The sequence below is a fragment of the Eleutherodactylus coqui genome, chromosome 10, assembly GCF_035609145.1.
Source record: "Eleutherodactylus coqui strain aEleCoq1 chromosome 10, aEleCoq1.hap1, whole genome shotgun sequence".
Lineage (NCBI taxonomy): Eukaryota > Metazoa > Chordata > Amphibia > Anura > Eleutherodactylidae > Eleutherodactylus > Eleutherodactylus coqui.
Window position 1 is genome coordinate 16,480,349 of NC_089846.1, and position 18,865 is coordinate 16,499,213.

Consider the following 18,865-nt stretch of genomic DNA (forward strand, 5'->3'; position numbering starts at 1 on the left):
GAGTAAGATGTGACCTAGATATGAGTGGCCGAGGCAGGAGATGTCCCCGCAGGACGCAGCAGAAGAGTTCCGTTCTTGTCCCACCAGCAGAATTAAAGGAGGCAGTTTACGAATAGCCGCTGAGGGACAGGGGACTTGGAGGATCTATCATTGTAATGCATCCTCATGTGAACTCATGGAGAAGTCCAGAAGTTGTCCGATTCAGTCATTTCTTGAGAAAGCTGGCGACAACCAATATGGCAGCCATTACTGTTACTACTCACCTATTTCAGACTCCTGAATGGCAAGTTAGTCCAGTCGTGCATGGTTATCATGACAGTCTTAGCTATGTGCGACCCCGTATGGTCACACAGGGCACTGGCCACTAGTATGTATTGGCACTAGTGCTGCCTTGACATGACCAGTTGCTGGTATGCCACTGCCTGTTGTTTCTTGTATAGTTGACATCACTGGAGTGGACCCATTGATTCCAAGTTCAAGCACTTTGTTCCACGTCTCCTTGGATCAACAGGGAGGGGGTCTGGATTCACTATAGACACTCCCTTTAAGTAAGTGATTGGTGTTTTTTTAATCACTATTTTCGTTCCCATTGGATGGACCCTCTGAGCACGGGGGATTTTCTTTATATTCTTTTGTCTGTATACGAGATTAGTTCTGGGGCTTTATTTATGTGAGGGGCTTAGTTGTGCTGCAGTATTTATGTTATGAGCTTGGTTCTGGTACAGTATTTAATCACTGAGCTCTTCTGGTGTGGGTATGCTGCTATCTTGCTGACTTCTTCACAGGCAGAATACAGACTGCCTATCAATGCAATATATATCACATTTTTCTAGCAGGCTTGGTCCAGGTTACCCCGCTGCTCTCCGAAGCTCCAACTCACTTCCTGCAGTCCTCGGACGCCCACAGAAGATCACTTGCTGGTTATGGGATTCATAAATCCCGTCTCCACAGCAAGTTGGCTGTGATTGGTTCTTGAGTGCTACTCAACCAATCAATGCATAAATAAAACGAACCCCTCACAAAATATCTCATACCTAACGCAGGAGGAGGTGCGGAAGCGTCTAAAGAAAACTAAAATTGATAAATCACCGGGCCCAGATGGATTACACCCAAGAATACTAAAGGAACTAAGTGACGAGATAGCTAGGCCGCTATACCTAATATTTCTAGACACTATCAAGACCGGTATAGTACCATTGGACTGGCGCATTGCCAACGTGGTTCCAATTTACAAAAAAGGGAGCAAAAGTGAGCCTGGTAACTGCAGGCCAGTAAGTCTCACTTCAGTAACGGGAAAAATTTTCGAGGGGATTCTGAGAGACGCCATCGATGAGTACCTCAAGGAAATTAAGGGAATAACTCCTCACCAGCATGGATTCATGAAGGGTCGCTCATGTCAGACAAATCTGATCAGTTTCTACGATGAAGTAAGCTCTAAGCTGGACCAGGGAGAATCTATTGATCTTGTATATCTCGACTTCTCTAAAGCATTTGACACCGTGCCACATAATAGGCTAATATACAAAATGAGGCAGCTCGGACTGGGCGAAAACGTGTGTAAGTGGGTAAAAAATTGGCTCAACGATAGAAAGCAGAGGGTGGTAATAAATGGCTCATACTCTGATTGGACCACAGTCGCTAGCGGGGTGCCACAGGGTTCAGTATTAGGCCCCATTCTGTTCAACATATTTATCAATGACCTGATAGAGGGGCTGCACAGCAAAATATCAATATTTGCAGATGACACAAAATTATACAATATAATTATTGCAACGGAGGACAATGTGCGGCTACAAACGGACCGAGATAAGCTGGGGGCTTGGGGGAAAAATGGCAAATGACGTTCAATGTTGAAAAATGTAAGACTATGCACATGGGCAGGAGGAACGGATGTCACAAATATTCACTTAATGGGGTACCACTAGGGAAAAGTGATATGGAAAAGGATCTGGGGGTATTAGTGGATAATAGACTAAACTGGAGTAACCAATGCCAGTCAGCTGCTGCAAAGGCAAATAAAGTCTTGGGGTGCATTAAAAGAGGTATAGGGGCGAAGGACGAGAACGTTATCCTTCCATTATATAAGGCACTTGTCAGACCTCACATGGAATACTGCGTACAATTCTGGACACCGGTGTGCAGGAAAGATGTCACAGTGCTTGAGGGGGTTCAAAGAAGGGCAACTAAACTAATACATGGAATGACGGGACTGGAATACCCAGAGAGGCTATCCAAATTGGGACTATTTACTCTAGAAAAAAGAAGGTTAAGAGGCGACCAAATAACCATGTATAAGTACATGAGGGGACAACACATGGATCTCTCCCGTGATCTGTTTACACCCAGGACCACAAAGGTAACAAGAGGACATCCGCTACGATTAGAGGAAAGTAGGTTTCATCACCAACATAGAAAGGGGTTCTTTACTGTAAGAGCAGTTAGACTGTGGAACTCTCTACCGGAGGAAGTGGTGATGGCAAAATCCATAGAGGAGTTTAAAAGGGGACTTGATGTCTTTCTGGAGAAGAAGTATATTACAGGATATAAATATTAGGTTAAGTGTCAATCCTGGTATATAGGCAGGTAGGAACTATTAGGGGTTGATCCAGGGAACAGTCTGATTGCCATTAGGGAGTCGGGAAGGAATTTTTCCCCCAAAAGGGCTAATTGGCTTCTGGCCTTGGGGTTTTTTGCCTTCCTCTGGATCAACACAGTAGGATAGACAGGCTGGACTAGATGGACATTGTCTTAATTCGGCCTTACATACTATGTTACTAATGCAGTGCTCGATGAACCAATCACAGCCATTGCATTGGTTCATCGAGCGATGCATTGATTGGTTTTAGAGAGCTGCTCAGCCAATCAGAGCCATCGTTCCTGGAGGTGGGATTTATGAATCCCGTAACCAGGAAGTGATCGTTTGTGGGCAGAAAGCGCGCTGGAGCTCCGTAGAGTGGCAGGAAGGAACCGGATTGTGCCTGCTAGGTAAGTATAGTAAGAAATTCCCTGAAAATAAGACCTAGTGCCTCTTTTGGGGCAAAAATGAATATAAGAGAGGGTCTTTTGGGGGAAACACGGTATGCGGAGTGACTGAGGGCCCTTTTAAATGGAATGACTGTTGTTCATTTTCTCGCTGGATCATGCGAATTGGAATAATAATCAATTAGCGTAAACACTGCCAGCAAATGAATGACAAACAATGATTCATTTGCTAATAGTTTGTGGTTCAGTTTCTGCAGGCAGAGAAATCAAATGGGAATCAGGCGGTATAAACAGGCCATTAATCATCTATGAACGGCCGCCTGTTGACTGTGAATGGAGGCGACTGGAGGAGATCTCCGTCCCGCTCCGCCTCCATTCACTAAACGATCATCGCTCCTGTGTGGAAGCACAAGGGCGATCATTGCTGGGTCGACTATCAGGTACTTAAGCACCCAACAATCATCTTGTCTAACGGAGAATTCCTGGGCAGATTTGATAGCGGCTCAACTTTTCTGACAAAAGCTAAATTTATATAATAGTAAAAAAGTGTAAATGCGTAAAATGTGAGCGAAGTCAGAATTCAGATGACTGGAGCAATTATAGTAAAATTAATTAATGGTTACGTATACATTGCTCCCATGTGCAGAAGATAAGCCCTATACATCTCTTAATATTTGCTGCCACCTAGTGGCAGTAAAAGTACTGGCTCCCATTTGTTTTTTCTCATTTTTGCCCAGTGTTCTGCTTGAAATCAAGTGCCACCATGGCCAGACTTTGCTACATGCGACCCATGCGATCACACAGGGCCCCAGCCAATAACTTATAGAGGAGGCATCAGGCAGATGTAGGCTGGCGGTGATTGCCCCCCTTGGGTCCGCCTTCCTCTTGTGGCAGCGATTGTGGAGCTACATGAATCATCCTTCTCCTAACTCAGTCTCTGCCCATCTGATGTTTTAAGGCACTACCGTCAGCCTTTCGGCACCCTTCAACATAACTGCTTAGTTTTGCAACTGTATTTACAGTATGTTACAAGCTTGGTCCTGGGGCTGTATCTATGTATTTATATATTGATGGCGCCATGTACAGCATCAATTTCAGTGCTATGGGGCTGCAGATCTCTGGTGACATCGCTGATCCCTCTAGGTCAGAATCATAGGTTTGGGTTTGTGGAATCAATCATCCGCCATCTAGGTTGGTCAAACCACAGGCTGACTGGTAAGTGCTCACCTGGGCCACACACAGTGGATTTAATGCCCGTAGTCTCTAGGGCAGGTACCCGGTTGATCGCCCCCTGGATATGTTGCATGAAGACATCCCAATCCAGATCAAAGAGGCCGAATGCAAACTTATCCGAAACCTGTTAATATTAAAAATAGGGTTTAGTTTACTGGGATTTTTTTAAATTTAAGAGTTAATATAATGATTTTCCACCATCAGAAGTCAATCATTTAAAGGGGTCACCCAGTTGTAAACGGTCATCAATAGTAGATTGGCAGGGGTGCGTTGCCCAGGGCAACCGCTGATCAGTCATTCACCAGGCCACTGCACTTCTGTGCTGAACTGAATTCTGCAGGAAGCAGACAGCTCCATACTTACTGTAGTGGTGATGTTTGGCATTGCAGTCCAAGTTTCCATTCAAATGAATGGGAACTTTGCCTACAATAACAAAACTGGCCACTGCAATCAGAATGGAGCTGTCTGCTTCTTGCAGAAATCAGTTCAGTGTACAAGCACATTGGCCTGGCAAACCATTGATCATCAGGGGATCCCCAGGCAACAGACCTCCACCAATCTGCTATAAATGACTTATCCCAAAGATAGGCCATCAATAGTTTACAACTGGACAACCTTTTTGGTTCAAAATGTTTTTATTAGGACAAATCGCGTTACATACATAGAACATTTCTGGTTACATTGCATTAGACCAACTGGACAACCTTTTTAATGTCTTACATAGGATAGGATGAAAGATGGCCATACACCTCCAATAGCTGCAGTGTTCGGCCGACAACCATGTTTCCTGGCTCCTCCATACATATAAATGCTCAATCAGCAAAGTGTTCATGGCGCAGCTTACCTTTAAGGGGAACCAAAGTCCGGAAGCCCCCCATACATACACGACAGTCATCTGAGCATGCCAAAATGTACAGGGTAGAACAACATTTGTCTAATGTACCTATATGGGGAACATAAGGGCCCGTTCACACACTCCGTACTTACTACAGATTTACTACAGTGACAAATCAGCAGCAAACAGGGAACAAATCAGCAGAGGCCTAATCCGCACATAAGGGCTTATGTCCAGGGGTGTGTGTGTAAAATGCAGCAGTTCTCCCACAGCGTTTTACGCTTAAACAGCCCATATGCTCCACCGGCAGAGAGTCGGTACAGACCGCATATGGGCTGAGAATGCACCGAGCATGTCCGCAAATATGATGTCACGGACATGCGCAGTGTGTTTTGCTTTTTTCTGAATTCCCTGCTGTGTACAGACTGTGGATGCGTATCAAAACGCTGCCTTCTCGCAATGCCTGCGTAGGGACAGCGTTTCATCGGGCGCCCATAGAAGGGTCCGTATCATACGCAAAGGACTAGAGCACGCTGTGATTTACTTCTCTTGCATACGGATACGCTGCCTCCACACTCTAGTGTGCATGGAAGAAGAAAAATCCATTGACTTTCATTGCCTTTAAAAAAGCCCATGGACATTAGCCCTAAATGGCGCAGATTTACTGCTTTGTATTTCTACGGTTTAACCCTTTGCAATCCAATTTTGGATTCAGGATTTCCTAGGGGGCTTTCTCTTTCTGCCATTATACAATAGCACCATCTGCTGGCTAGAGCCAGTACTGCGGTATGGGACATGCTGGAGAGGCCGCCGACAACAGAGCGGCCAGTAATCTACAGTAAGAATACCCTGCTGGACGTCTTCCAACATCGGAGCTGTACAGCCTTCAATCAGAATGTCTGAAGATGTCAGACAGTGGATTGGAAAGGGTTACATCCCCTGTCAAAACAGGCAGCTGTGGATTTAGAATCTGCAACGTGCTTTAAAAATGTTTCCGCTCCAGTTTTTAAATCTCATCCACATGGTTTGTACTGTAGGGGCTCATTCACATGGTGACCACTACAGCCAATGAGAGGCAGCAGAGTCGCGTTGCTGAACTATCGGCATGATGGCGCTCAGGATGTTAGCGCCAATGCCAGGAGACCGTGACATCCAAAGGTAAAAAGAAAAAATAATAAAATCACCAAAATTCTTACAAAATATGTTCAATATAAAAACTAGATTTATACAGCAGCTCATTTTCTGATGAGACTTTCCCTTTAAGGGGTTCTTCAAATTTACATCCATAAAGTTTATCGAAAAAAGCCGCTACCGGGACCATCAAGACTGAGTTAATGGAAGACCTATATAATACATTCCCACCGCCTTTCAATAAACTTTATTCATAAAAACCTGGAGAACACCCATAATATTTCAGGCACTAATGACCTTTAAACCCTCAATAGATACAAAGACGTATTTATAATCCGTTTTAATTCGCCATCGTGGGGTAATAAGCGTGGGAGGTACCGTGTGCCGGAGCCCCGCCGCAGTGCAATAAGTGATAATAACAGTCGGTGACTGGCGAGGACAGAGCCGCACGGTACGCGGTGGCACATCTCATGTATCTGACAGCAATCAGCGTCTCACCTCTTCCCAGAATATGGGGTTTGACTCATATCCTCCCACTGACAACGCATCACCTTGGAGACGGAGATACACCGAAGCGTCGTGGTCGCGGACATTTGGCATGTTCTAAAAATAAAACGCCACAGAGAAAATGTGAAGAAAAGGGTTTTAGACACATTGTAATCCGCTCGCAGCTTCTCAAGCCTCCGATCCTGGGAAGCAAAAAAAAGGCAAAAAAATAAGATTTACAAAAACGAATACATTTTAAATTAAATGCAAAAACAAAAATAAATAATAACAATTCTTTTAATCCACCATTTTCAGACTCGTATATGAAACATTATGACATGATGATCTATTGACAAGTGGGAGACGCACTGAGCTGGGACCCCACTGACCACTAGACGGGGGTCCGGCGGCTCTTCCTGGCATTGTGTAATGCAGAATACAGGGACCTGCAGTGCCGGCCTCAGGTTATATGGCGGCCGTGTGGATGATTCCCCCCCCCCCCCTCCTACTCCCCATGTTATAAGAAAAAACAGCTACAATGTGCCATCTATTCTGCTTGTGTAAAAAGTAGCAAGATAGCAGCGTGTCTACACCGGAACAGCCCAGTGATTACTGTACCAAAACTAAAATAAGTACATAAATACAACCCCAGAAAAACTCTGCAAATACAGCACCAGAGCCGAGCTCAGGACAAATACGGCACCAGAGCCAAGCTCAGGAAACAAATATGGCACCAGAGCCAAACTCAAGACACAAATACAGCACCAAAGCCAAGCTCAATACACAAATATGGCACCAGAGCCAAGCTCAGGACACAAATGCTGCACCAGAGCCAAGCTCAATACACAAATATGGCACCAGAGCCAAGCTCAATACACAAATATGGCACCAGAGCCAAGCTCAATACACAAATATGGCACCAGAGCCAAGCTCAATACACAAATATGGCACCAGAGCCAAGCTCAGGACACAAATGCTACACCAGAGCCAAGCTCAGGACAAATACGGTACCAGAGCAAAGCTCAAGACAAATACGGTACCAGAGCAAAGCTCAGGAGAAATACGGCACCAGAACAAAGCTCAGGAGAAATACAGCACCAAAATTAAGCTCAAAACATAAATACAGCACCAGAACCAAGCTCATGGCATACATACAATACCAGATCCAAGCATATAACATAAATACAATAGCAGAACTAAGCAATTGTGTTGTGGAGTTCCAATAGGCTGACAGCAGCGCCTTGAAACATCAGAGAAGCGGAGACAGAACCAGGAGGATGATTCATGCAGCTTCACAAGATGCTGCCACACAGAGGAAATCCACTGGCCTGGCGGATCCAAGAGGGAAGGTAGTTCCCCCAGCTTACGTCCACCTGATCCCCCCCTTCCCCACAAGCAGGTGGCCTGCATGCTGTGTGACCGCACGTAGCTAAGGCTGTCCAGGGATGCCCCTTTATACTATTGATGGTGCGAGTCCCAGCTAACGGACCCTCTTTTAGTCTGGTTGTCTGGTCTGCCTCTGTTTGCAAACGCTGACATAACGCCAGCAGATACACAATTAGGACAAGGCAATAAAATACTGCAAGTGAGTAACGGGACCTGGATTCCCTCTATCCGCTCAGTGACCACATATGCATGGTGCATGGCTATCAGTGGAACATTCACGCCCGCCATTTGTCCAAGAGTTCTCGCCCAGACACCTACAGGGAGAAGGAGGAGGAAAATTAACCCTTTATTTGTCAGACTCTCTCCAATTAATCATCTGTATTTTTCTTACCTGCACAGTTGACCACGCAGGGGGTCCGCACAGTGCCGGACGGCGTTTCCACAGCCACAACCCTCTTAATGCCAAATTCATCAGTCTTTATTTGGATGCCAGTAACAGGACAATTCTCAATGACCTACGTGAGACAAGAAGGGACTAGTCAATCCCTAATCCTAGAAACAGTGAATTTGGGCAATAGTCGTCCCCTGTAAACATGGCCACCGATGGCCACCGAGCGAGAAATTGCTCACTTGTCGGAGTTGTTTGGTTTTCAGCAGAACTGAAATACAAGCAGCTGTCGCTGGACCGTGGGACGCTGTTGGGTGCCTATGTACCCGAAAATTATCCCAAGGCACCTTTAAAATAATCCTCCGGTTTTGAGACAATATTCTGTCCTGGGACCAGAGGTGGAGGGGTATATTACCTGCAGTTCTTCTTTGGCGCTGCTCTGATCAGCCAATTCCGTGCTCCGTTTTCATCTTTCCAAGATGTCTACAGCAATTTTCTATCTAATGCATGCTGCACACAGCTCTCTAATTGGCCAGTGACGATCACATGAGCAGCCCCGGTCAATCAGAGAGCAGCTATAATGCGCTGGTAGTCCAACACTACCGATGCACTGTGGAGGTCCGGTAGCCTAAAGATTACATTGGCCATCTGGGATGGTAAAAAACCGTGTCTGGAACTGGCGGATTGGAGGGATGAAGAACAACTGCAGGTAATATACCCCACTCCTTCCCTGTCTTGGGGCAGAAAATTGTCCCAAAACGGAGGCTCGTTTAAAGGGCCATCATCAGGAATGAACGTTCGATTCCCCAGTGTTCACCCAATCCTAATGTGCGAACAATCAGACCATTTACACGAGCCAAAAGTTGGCTCACTGTAATGATTGGCTGATCAGCACTCGTGTTGATCAGCGCTTGTTAACGATCGTTCACACAAGGCAAATGACAGGTTTTATGGGGATGATGGTTCATCTCCATTGGCCAACTACATCTCCCTCTTCACACAGGAGATATTGGCTTGTTCTTCAGCTGATCATTTGCATATTCAGATGGGCCGATTGTTGGGGAAACGAACGTTCGGAAGTGAAATAATCGGCCCATGTAAATGGGGATTACAAATGCTTGCCAGTCAACTGCACATCTGTGTGTGAGCCGACCAATGACAGCTCTGTGCAGACTAACGATTGAATGACCAATCACCCATCGCCGATCATCTGCCCTGTGTGAGCGAGCGCTGACTGATATGTCGATCGACACTCGTTACAGTTCTTGGCCATGTAAATGGACCTTTAAAGGGAACCATTCATGTCCCCATAGCACCAGAAACTGAGACTTTGTTCCCATCTGCACTCGGGGGTTCCGTTTTCCTCCTGTGTAAGAGGAGCAGGAAGTGGGAATTCCCCGGCAGAATGGATGAGTCTCATGACGGAACCAAATGGCGCCAAACCGACCTCATGGGCTATAATGGTGTCCATCTGGTTACCGTTCAGCTCCTGGTCACGACCCCTCACAGCACCATAACTTAGTTTATGGTGCTGTAAGGACAAAACAGGTTCCCTTTAAGGCCCTTTTAAATGGGCCGATTATTGGGCGCGAACATTTGTTGGGACGTACGTTTGCCAAGTCATGTAAAAGTGACAACGAACAGCCGATCAATGAGCGGAGATTTGATCGCCGGCTGATCGTTGCTTTTCAGCAAGCATAAAGATGCTCACCGCTTGGCTGTATATCAACATGAATGGCGAGATACACAATCAGGTTTTGGGACAAATGACCGTACTGACAACCGTTTAGTCCCACACCAGCGATGTTGGCCTGTCTAAAAGAAATGTAAATGAGCGGCGGTCAACTTGTTGTGTCAATTGCCACTTATTACGTTGGGTCCCCTATTGGCACAGACCACTAACTGTGACAAATGTAATGTATCGACAGCAAAAAGATGCTATATACGAAGCAACATGCCGGGTCACCTTCCAGGGTCTCCACTGTTATTGCCAGTCTCCCCCATCACACTCAAACGGGATCCAGGGACCTCAAGATACACAGATTTGCTTGAGGACTCACATTAGAGGCGCCATGGAGGAAAGTTGGCGTTCACCAACCGTTTTCTTTCACCGTCTAACACTATAATGGCTCTATTGAGTCAAAAAGCAACACTGATCTACAGAGCGAAGATCCCATCGAACAGCTCCTCAAATCTCAGCATCATCAACCCATGATATACGCTACCTGAGCTCCCCTGGCAGTAGAAGCCCTTGCTAATGTGGTACAAGTGCCAGCAGGGTCCATTGTTCCATCCTTGGGGACGTAGAGGGTGCCGTACAGATCATCGACATTCATGAGCGGATATAAATCCTTGGTTTCAGCTGGAGACAGGACATACGACTCGACACCATAAACCTTTCCTAGCTATGAAGGAGAAAAAAAAAAGGTAAAATCATCATAAAGGCAGCGAGGGGCAGCATTGTTCTTAATAATTACTAAATATTGTATTGCTTGAGGGATTACAAAATGGATTTTTTAAAATCTAGAAACAGTGCCACCCTAGTGCACAGGTCACATCTGGTATTGCAGCTCAGCCTCATTCAAGTGAATGGTGCCAAACTGCAATATTAGAAGTCCCAGTCTTAAAGTGTGTTAGATGGAGAGAAGCGCAGCAGAGGTTGACGAGGTGGATAGACTGCTATATACAGATTCTATTAGCTCAGGACCGCGCCGCTCCTCACATCAGGAGGACGAAATATCGCAGAACTACTAGAAGAAGCCGGTGGAGGGAATGAAGTTCTCATCCATCGCTCATCTCTGCCAATATGGGGTTCATTAGCCCTCCAGCATATTCCCCCTGTCGGACCGCACAGCAGGTTGGTGCGGCGTGGCGAGGATGCTATATTATGTGGTTTATCCCTGGAAGGATAGAACCATTTTTGGGAATTTTCATCCCCACTTTTCCGTCCGCCCCATGAGGGTTTGTTCGTTGCGTGGGGAGAGGTCATTGTTCTGGTATCGTTTTAGGGCACATATAATGTACTGTATAGTTTTTTTGGGGGGTGGACAGGGTAAATAAAACCATCAATTCTCCCGTAGTTTGGTTTTTCTATGGCGTTCACTAGTATTTCTGCAAGTCAGTATGATAACGATGATAGCAAAACTATATATTTTTTTTAGTTTTTTGTTACTTACCCTAAAATCCCTTTTTCACATTTATTGGGGGACACAGAAGACCTTGGGGTATAGCTGCTGCCACTAGGAGGCGACACTAAGCAAAGAAAAAGTTTGTCCCTCCTACCAGCTCTACCCCTCCTGCAGGCACAGAGCTAACTCAGTTTGTAGGTAAGCAGTAGGAGAGACAGACGAACGCCTGACGTTATGCCATACAGACAATAGATAGAACGATGGTTCTAGGAAACGAGTCAGGCTGCATTGAGGAACGCCCTTTGAGAAGACGTTAGCAGCAATAATAAATAACTGAGCGGGTGCCGTGTCCCCCATTAACGTGACGAGAAAGAGCTATATGACGTACATGTAGTAACCCCTTCTCTCCCTTGATGTATTTGTACATCAGGGGGTCGGAAGGAGTTAAAGCCGGAATCCTTTAACCTCTGAGGTTAGTACAATAAACACCTGAATGGAATATTAGACCTCGGTGGATTTTCACTATGGACATCTTTTGGTTCTCTTACTCGCCTGGTCAGCCGGTTTGAAGACTTTGAAGCATTGTTGATTACCGGTAATTCTCAAGGAGACTAATGAACATTTTTGCTACAAGATAAGTGATTGAGGAGAACTTTATTCACTTCATCGGCTTTTTCTAGTAATTTAATCTCTATCTCCGTTCACTCAGACATCCTCGCAGTGATAAGAAGAGGGGGGACACGGGACCCCCATTCTCAAGATGGGTGGGAGTCTCAGTGGCGAGATCCCCACTATTCAGCAATTTATCCCTTATTCTGTGGATTGGGATAACTCGTAAATCTGGTACAAACCCTTACCAGGGAATGCCCACTTTGGGATCCGTTGACTATAAACTGATCACAGGTGGAGAACCCCAACGACCAGATGTAATCTGTAAGACAGCCTGGCAACAAATGTTCAATTTCCCTGCAGCTCCCCCACAGGGGAAATAAAGCATTACATAGTTCTCACTGAAATCAATGGGCTGTGCATGCAAGGCTCTTCGTAGTCTCTCTGTGCTCTAATAGATGAAGGTCCTAAGAGGGTATTTCAAAGTGCGTTTTCTTAACCAGTTTGCCATTTAAAGTGACCGTGATAATATTTAAAGGGGTTTTCAGGGACTCTAAAAAAAATAAAATAAAATTACGGTCTTATAATGGTGTAAAATAAAGAAAAAGAAAAAAAAAAAACAACTCACCTACTCGAAACCTTCCTGTCCGGTGTGTGAGCCACGGTGCCCATCGCTTGGAACAAGCAGTGGGTGGTCACATGCCGTATATTGTCAAGTGCACAGTGTACAGCATAAGACCATCTGCTGGACGGCTCCAGCGCTGGACGGGGAGTCTCTGAAGTACATCTCTGCTTCCTCTTTTATTTTACACCATTTTAAGCCATAAATTTAAGTCCCAGAAAACCCCTTTAACAAAGTGTTAGAATATAAATTAATTAGCTCCCCATTACTGGTAACACTATAACACAACTGGGGAACAATTTGCAAACACATTAAACCAGTGATCACAGCTCTGCTGTCTGTGAAATCAGTAAGAACAGAGAGATGGAGGAGTGTTATCGTATCCACATGCTATAGGGCCACATTTCTGAATGGGGTTTTCTTACTGACGACCATGTCCAGAAGGGCCATCCACACGAAGCAGCTTTGTTGGTTTGCAGCAATTTTCAGAAAAGAAGAAAAGGATGGGAGGGGGAAATAGAACATGGCAAATACAAAAACCTTAAAGGGGTTGTCCAGTTGTAAAATACTAATGGACTCTCTTTAGGATAGGCCACAGATAGTAGATTGGCAAGGGTCCTCTGCCTGACAGTCCCGCTGATCATCTCTTCACCAAGTCATTGCACTTGTGCACTGAGCTGATTTCTGCAGGAAGCAGACAGCTCAATTATCACTGGAGTGGTCAGCCTGGGAATTACAGGCAAAGTTTCTATTGAAATAAATGGCCTGCAGTACCAAGCCTGGCCACTATAGTAAGAACTGAGCTGTCTGCTTCCTGCAGATATCAGCTTAGTGTAGGAGCACACTGGCGCGGCAAGCAGCTGATTAGCGAGGGGGTAGCCGAACTTTACTGATTTACTATTGGCGATCTATTCTGAGGATAGCCCTTAATAGTTTACAACTGGACAAAACCTTTAAGAAAAACTGAAGGGGTTGTTCTTACAGACATGAGTCTTTTATACTCATCCAGACGCTGCTTGTTGGAGGCAATGAAGAGACCTCCGTTCTCTATCCATCCGGTGTTCAGGCCCGTCTCCTCCTCCAGGTCCTTGCTGACTACGTTGCGGGTATGCGCCAACAGCTCCACCTCCACATCACTGGGCCGCAGCTGCCACAGAAGCCCTAGGAGGTGAGACAAAGTTACAAGTCATACACCAGATTAATAACGCATTGCTGTACATGACTGAACCTTTTCTTTGCTGCCCCCATATTGCTTACGGTCGCCCGCTGTACTTTAGAAAACTTTTTATGCAAATTAACACAACATTCATGGTTTCTGCTTTTAATATAAGGATTCCTTTCTATATGGCATCAACTGACTATAAAGCATCATGGTCATGCTACAGATCTGTACAAGCATATATGGGCCCATAGACATACATATAGAAGTCTATGAGCCCCAGTATCCACTTTAGGTCAGAATGAGCAGAGATATAAATGAATATGTTATACCGCATGTTTCCCCATAATCTATATATCCGCCCGCTTGGCTCTATAACATCATGCCTGCTGATTGGACAGCTGCTGCCAGCCCACAAATTCCCTTTAAATATGCCAAACCAGAATGTAGGGTAATTGACAGGGCAACCAAATATAAGGTAACATGGTATTGGTGATGTTCAGTTTACCCGCTGTATGCCACGTGGTCCCAGAGGTAAGTCGGTCCCTTTCCATCAGCACAACATTCTTCATGCCCATCTTGGCTAAGTGGTAGGTGGTTTGGCATCCTAGACTGCCCCCACCGATAACCACCACATCCGCGGATTCAGGCAGGGGTTTGGTGGGACCCTTGGCAGCAGACCCTTCCTCCTTCAGTGTTGTGGCATACGGCACGCTCTTCTCCGTCGTGTGACCGGTGGCAGTGCTGAGCCCACGGTAGCCACATCGGTAGCGAGCCCGGGTGGCCAAGAGGAGCGCTCTGCTTAAGTATCTCATGGTCATCTAAAATAGACGGACAAGTCAACGGACAACTCGGCCAAAATGTCAAGCATTAGTCTACAGAGACCTCAACTATGGAGTTCTGAGAAGACCTTCAACGTCTTGTAGAACACCTCATCGAAGCCGAGCCATTGTCTGTGCCGACCTGTGACTGTGGAGTAGTAGTGCAGACGAGATATGGAATCGGCGTCCTCTCCGGAGAGACGTAACATGTGCCTCCGGCGCAGTCACATGACCCGGGCACATTCCATCTGCTCCTCTATAGTAACAACCGATCTGCTCCTTAACCCTCAAGTCTCTCTTCGCCCATCACAAGCCATTCTGCTTTTCAGGCATCCCTGGTTTCTACCTCAAAGTTAGACTTGTGTTATAAGAGTGTCTGGCTAGTCTTAAAAAAATATATTTCGCTCGCACCGAGAATGGAATAAAGTCACAGCATGTCCTATTATTTTGGGGCGATTCTGTCGAAGAATCGACCATTATTTCCTACGGAAGCCAAAAAGATTGCGTCGCACTCGCGTGTAAATGCCATTTTCCATTTTTACTTTTGGAAAACCGTGCATCTTTCACATGTGTCAAGAACACTTGAAAAATCGCATGTACAGCGACGCATTTTTCTCGCAAAACGCATCACAAATCGCTTGTAGAATTGCGAGTTTACGAGTGCGACATCGATCCGATTTTCTCAGACTGATATTGCACTCGGCCGTGTAAATACACCCGGAGTATAAACACTGTATCAGCTGGTTCAGTGATCCTTGTCCCTACGTCAGTGTGTTTGGTAGGAGGTGTGTGCGGGGGAGGGGTTCCAGGACACGCCGCTCTTCACCTCCACACGCCGTGCAGTCACCTGTATATAACAGTATATACTGAGATGTGGTGCTCACAGTTGGCGTTTTTCGTGTTTCTGAACCGCAGCAAAAAAATGAATCAAAGGGCGTGTTTACACGCAGCGGGAAAGTGGCGGATGTCACAAAATCCGCAGCATTTCTACAAAAGACACAAAGTCAAAATCCGCAGCGTGGGTGCAGATTTTGACTTGGAATCAGCCGCGCTCCCCCTGACTTCCGCGTGCCTCCTGACCTCCGTGCGCCTCCTGACTTCCGCGCGCCTCCTGACCTCCACCGTTGGGACTTTCTGCACCTGGCAGCGCTTAACCCACTAGAGGCCATCGGGTGCTTAGGCAAAGAAGTGCCGAGAGAGTGAAGACTTCGGAGGTGAGGGGGAGCGCAGTATCTTCTGAAATCATAACCTTATTTTGGGTCACAATCTCTCCTGATGGCGCGGATTTTGACTCCGTTTTAGATGCAGAAGTTTGCCATGGAATTTCCCACCCCTAAATCTCGGCAGCACTTCTGCCCGTCTGCCGCGCGGCACGCGGGCGACCTGCGCATTGAGATGCATCTGCTAATACTCGTCCGTGATACAGACAAGAACAAGACATACGACGAGTCGTTTCACACAAACCATTGGTCCGAGTAAAAACCGTCAGTGTGCCTAGCCCCGTAGGCTATAATAGGTCCGTGAATTAACAAGGCCAGCACATGGACGCACATACGCCAGTGTGCCGGAGGCCTGAGGGTGCATTCACGGGAGAGCGTGAAATCTGACGATGTTCACTATGAGTGCGTTGTGAGAAAATCGCCTCGCAGAACATGCGTGAAAATCACATGTATTCTCAATTCAGGTAAAATTAAAAATCGCACGGCACTCGTATGAAACTCTCGTGTAAATGCAAGTGCAATGCAATAGGCGAGATTTCTGCAGACTTGCAGAAAAATAGAACATGCGATTTTTCAGCATCACTGCGGGAGAAAAATTGCACGTGTAACTAGACCCATTGCAAACAGTGGGGGTCTCAGTATGTATTAATGTACAGTCAGGCCGGATTCCCACGAGCGTATACGTATCTGTGCACGCACTTGCTCCTTGTCTTTGCGCATCAGAGCATTGCGAATTTATGCACGCAACTGCGGGTTTTTTACTATACTTTTTGCATGCGCAAAATAACCCCACAGCCGCGGTTCCGTACACTAAAATGGCTAATTTTAGCTTATTAGTTTCATATGTTCTATTCGCTTGCGCAAATGTGCAGGAAAATAGAAGATGCTGCGTATTTTTTTGCGCAGCTCAATTGTGCAAGCAAAAGACGCGCTTGTGAACAAACCCACAGAAATCAATGGATTCTATCCACTGTGTATTGTGCGCGCACATTTTGCGTTCTTGCCAGAACAATGCAGATATCCGCTGTGGGAGACCTGTGAGCGATTGCGAATGCTCACGTACGCATGTGGTTTTCCGTGCACATGGACAGCGTATCGTCCGTGTGCAAGAAAGCTTGCAAGCAGGGAATGACATCAGAGCTTCGCACAGTCCGTCCATCTCTCTCTCGAGCGATTCCGTAGCTCATATATGATGTTAATTGCATATATACTGCGGATCGCACGCATCTATAGCGATCAATGGAGACCATACATGCTGCGCTTTTTCTTCCACTTGCAGAACCTGCACATCTCAATGACTAAGGACAATAACTTAATTCTAAACAGCTCACTTACCTAGTAAATAACATACTCGACTACTTCTTGCTGAACAAATGTGGGGTAGGCCACAGCTTTATTAATCAACCTTTTAGTAACGTTAATCCTGAACTTTCACGAAACCTATCCATGCTGTATGAACCTGCACATCTCAATGAACCGATGAAAGTCCAGGACTTTCAATGCCCGCGTAATACAATGGATTATCCGCACGGACAGCGATCGCAGAATTCGCAATTCAAATCCGGTTGTGTGAAACCGGCGTAAGTGTGGTCTCAGGGTGCAAGACAGGGGCGCCCCCAGTGTGTGCCTGCCCTGGCCGCACACCCCTAAACCAGCTTTGAGTATACAGTACCAACAAACCACCTCCCTATGCAGTGAATGTACACCCCGGAGCTATGCTGCTTGTCCCAAGAGCTTACATTTAAAGTCCAGTTTCGCAAACAGCCCCAGTTTTTTGCGCCAAAGACAGAAATGGATTCCAAAGCAATAGGAAATACTTCTTCCTACTGCATCCACTGGTGGCTATGGCTCAGAAGACTGCATCAAAAACCGCCGTATGTGAAGCCACCCTAAAACCAGTACCGCAAGGGGATCAGCGCCGTCCAGCTCTGCTACGCGGCACAAGGCACTCTCCACAGCTGCTGTTTGCACAGAACAGGCAGGATTTGGTCTTACGTGTTGCGCCTCCAGCACGCGGGGTCAATGCTGCACAGAAATCAACTTTTATTTCGGAACTTTTCCAGCACAGAGTTCCCCAGCCCGAGGCGCCGTTCCCTGGGAGACTCTTGGCCTCGTAGAGCTATCCCGTTAGTGACTCCATGTCCTCAGCCTGGGGTTCACGTACCGTCTGAGCTGACAGCAGCTGGCGGCCCGGGACCAAGCGTAAAAGGCGATTTGGAAGTGGTTATTATTGCTCTACGTGGGCTGCCCACAGCTCCTCCCAGTAAGGGGTTAAAGCTGGGTCTCCTCCCTGCACCCTCCCCACGTGAGAGTCTGACAGCGAGGAGTGCAGCAAGCATGGCAGCCGCCTCTACTCTGCGGCACATGGGGGCTCACACCCTGATAACAACCGGCCAGCTCAATGGAAAATGACGCAGAATCGGCGCGGGACAGAGGCGGAAACTTTCTAATGGCCTTTGTGTTTCTGTCTCTCACCGTGTTCAAGATCTCCGCTTGCTGCCAATATTGGGAAGGTTCTTGTTTACATCCAGCGGCTGAGAACCCGTCCTGACCTCATTGTATCCAGTCTAGACAATCCTCTGTGAGCTGAAGGGCCTGGACTGCAGACTGATACATGTCACCTGCGCTGATACATTGTAACAGGCTGTCAGGCCAGGAGAGCGCTCTGTGCAGGCCTCTCAGGGCCCGTTCCCACAGGCGGGTTTCTTGTCTTATATGTCATGGAAGGCATACAGACCCATTACAGGCATTTAGGGGTCCTGCCCACGGATGGATATTCGCTGCGGAATCTGTGACGGGCGTCCGCACCGCGGATCCGCAGCAAATGGCGCCCATTGCATGCTATGGGAAATCTATTCTTCCTCC

The 18,865-nt window shown here is 46.6% G+C and overlaps 1 protein-coding gene across 4 annotated transcripts in view; it reads right to left on the reverse strand.

The window, feature by feature from the left end:
* Nucleotides 1–18,608, reverse strand: part of SARDH (sarcosine dehydrogenase) — a 71,564-nt gene extending 52,956 nt beyond the window's left edge. The window contains exons 1-8 of one of the 4 annotated variants that reach the window (XM_066580387.1): nt 18,476–18,608; nt 14,468–14,780; nt 13,783–13,961; nt 10,667–10,846; nt 8,445–8,568; nt 8,267–8,367; nt 6,680–6,784; nt 4,210–4,339 (exon numbers count right to left, since the gene is read on the reverse strand). In XM_066580387.1, coding sequence (XP_066436484.1) covers nt 4,210–4,339; nt 6,680–6,784; nt 8,267–8,367; nt 8,445–8,568; nt 10,667–10,846; nt 13,783–13,961; nt 14,468–14,780 — 1,132 coding nt within the window. In that variant the 5' untranslated portion in view covers nt 18,476–18,608. The other 3 variants (XM_066580383.1, XM_066580384.1, XM_066580386.1) reach the window with 3 other exon arrangements.
* Nucleotides 18,609–18,865: the final 257 nt, after the last annotated feature.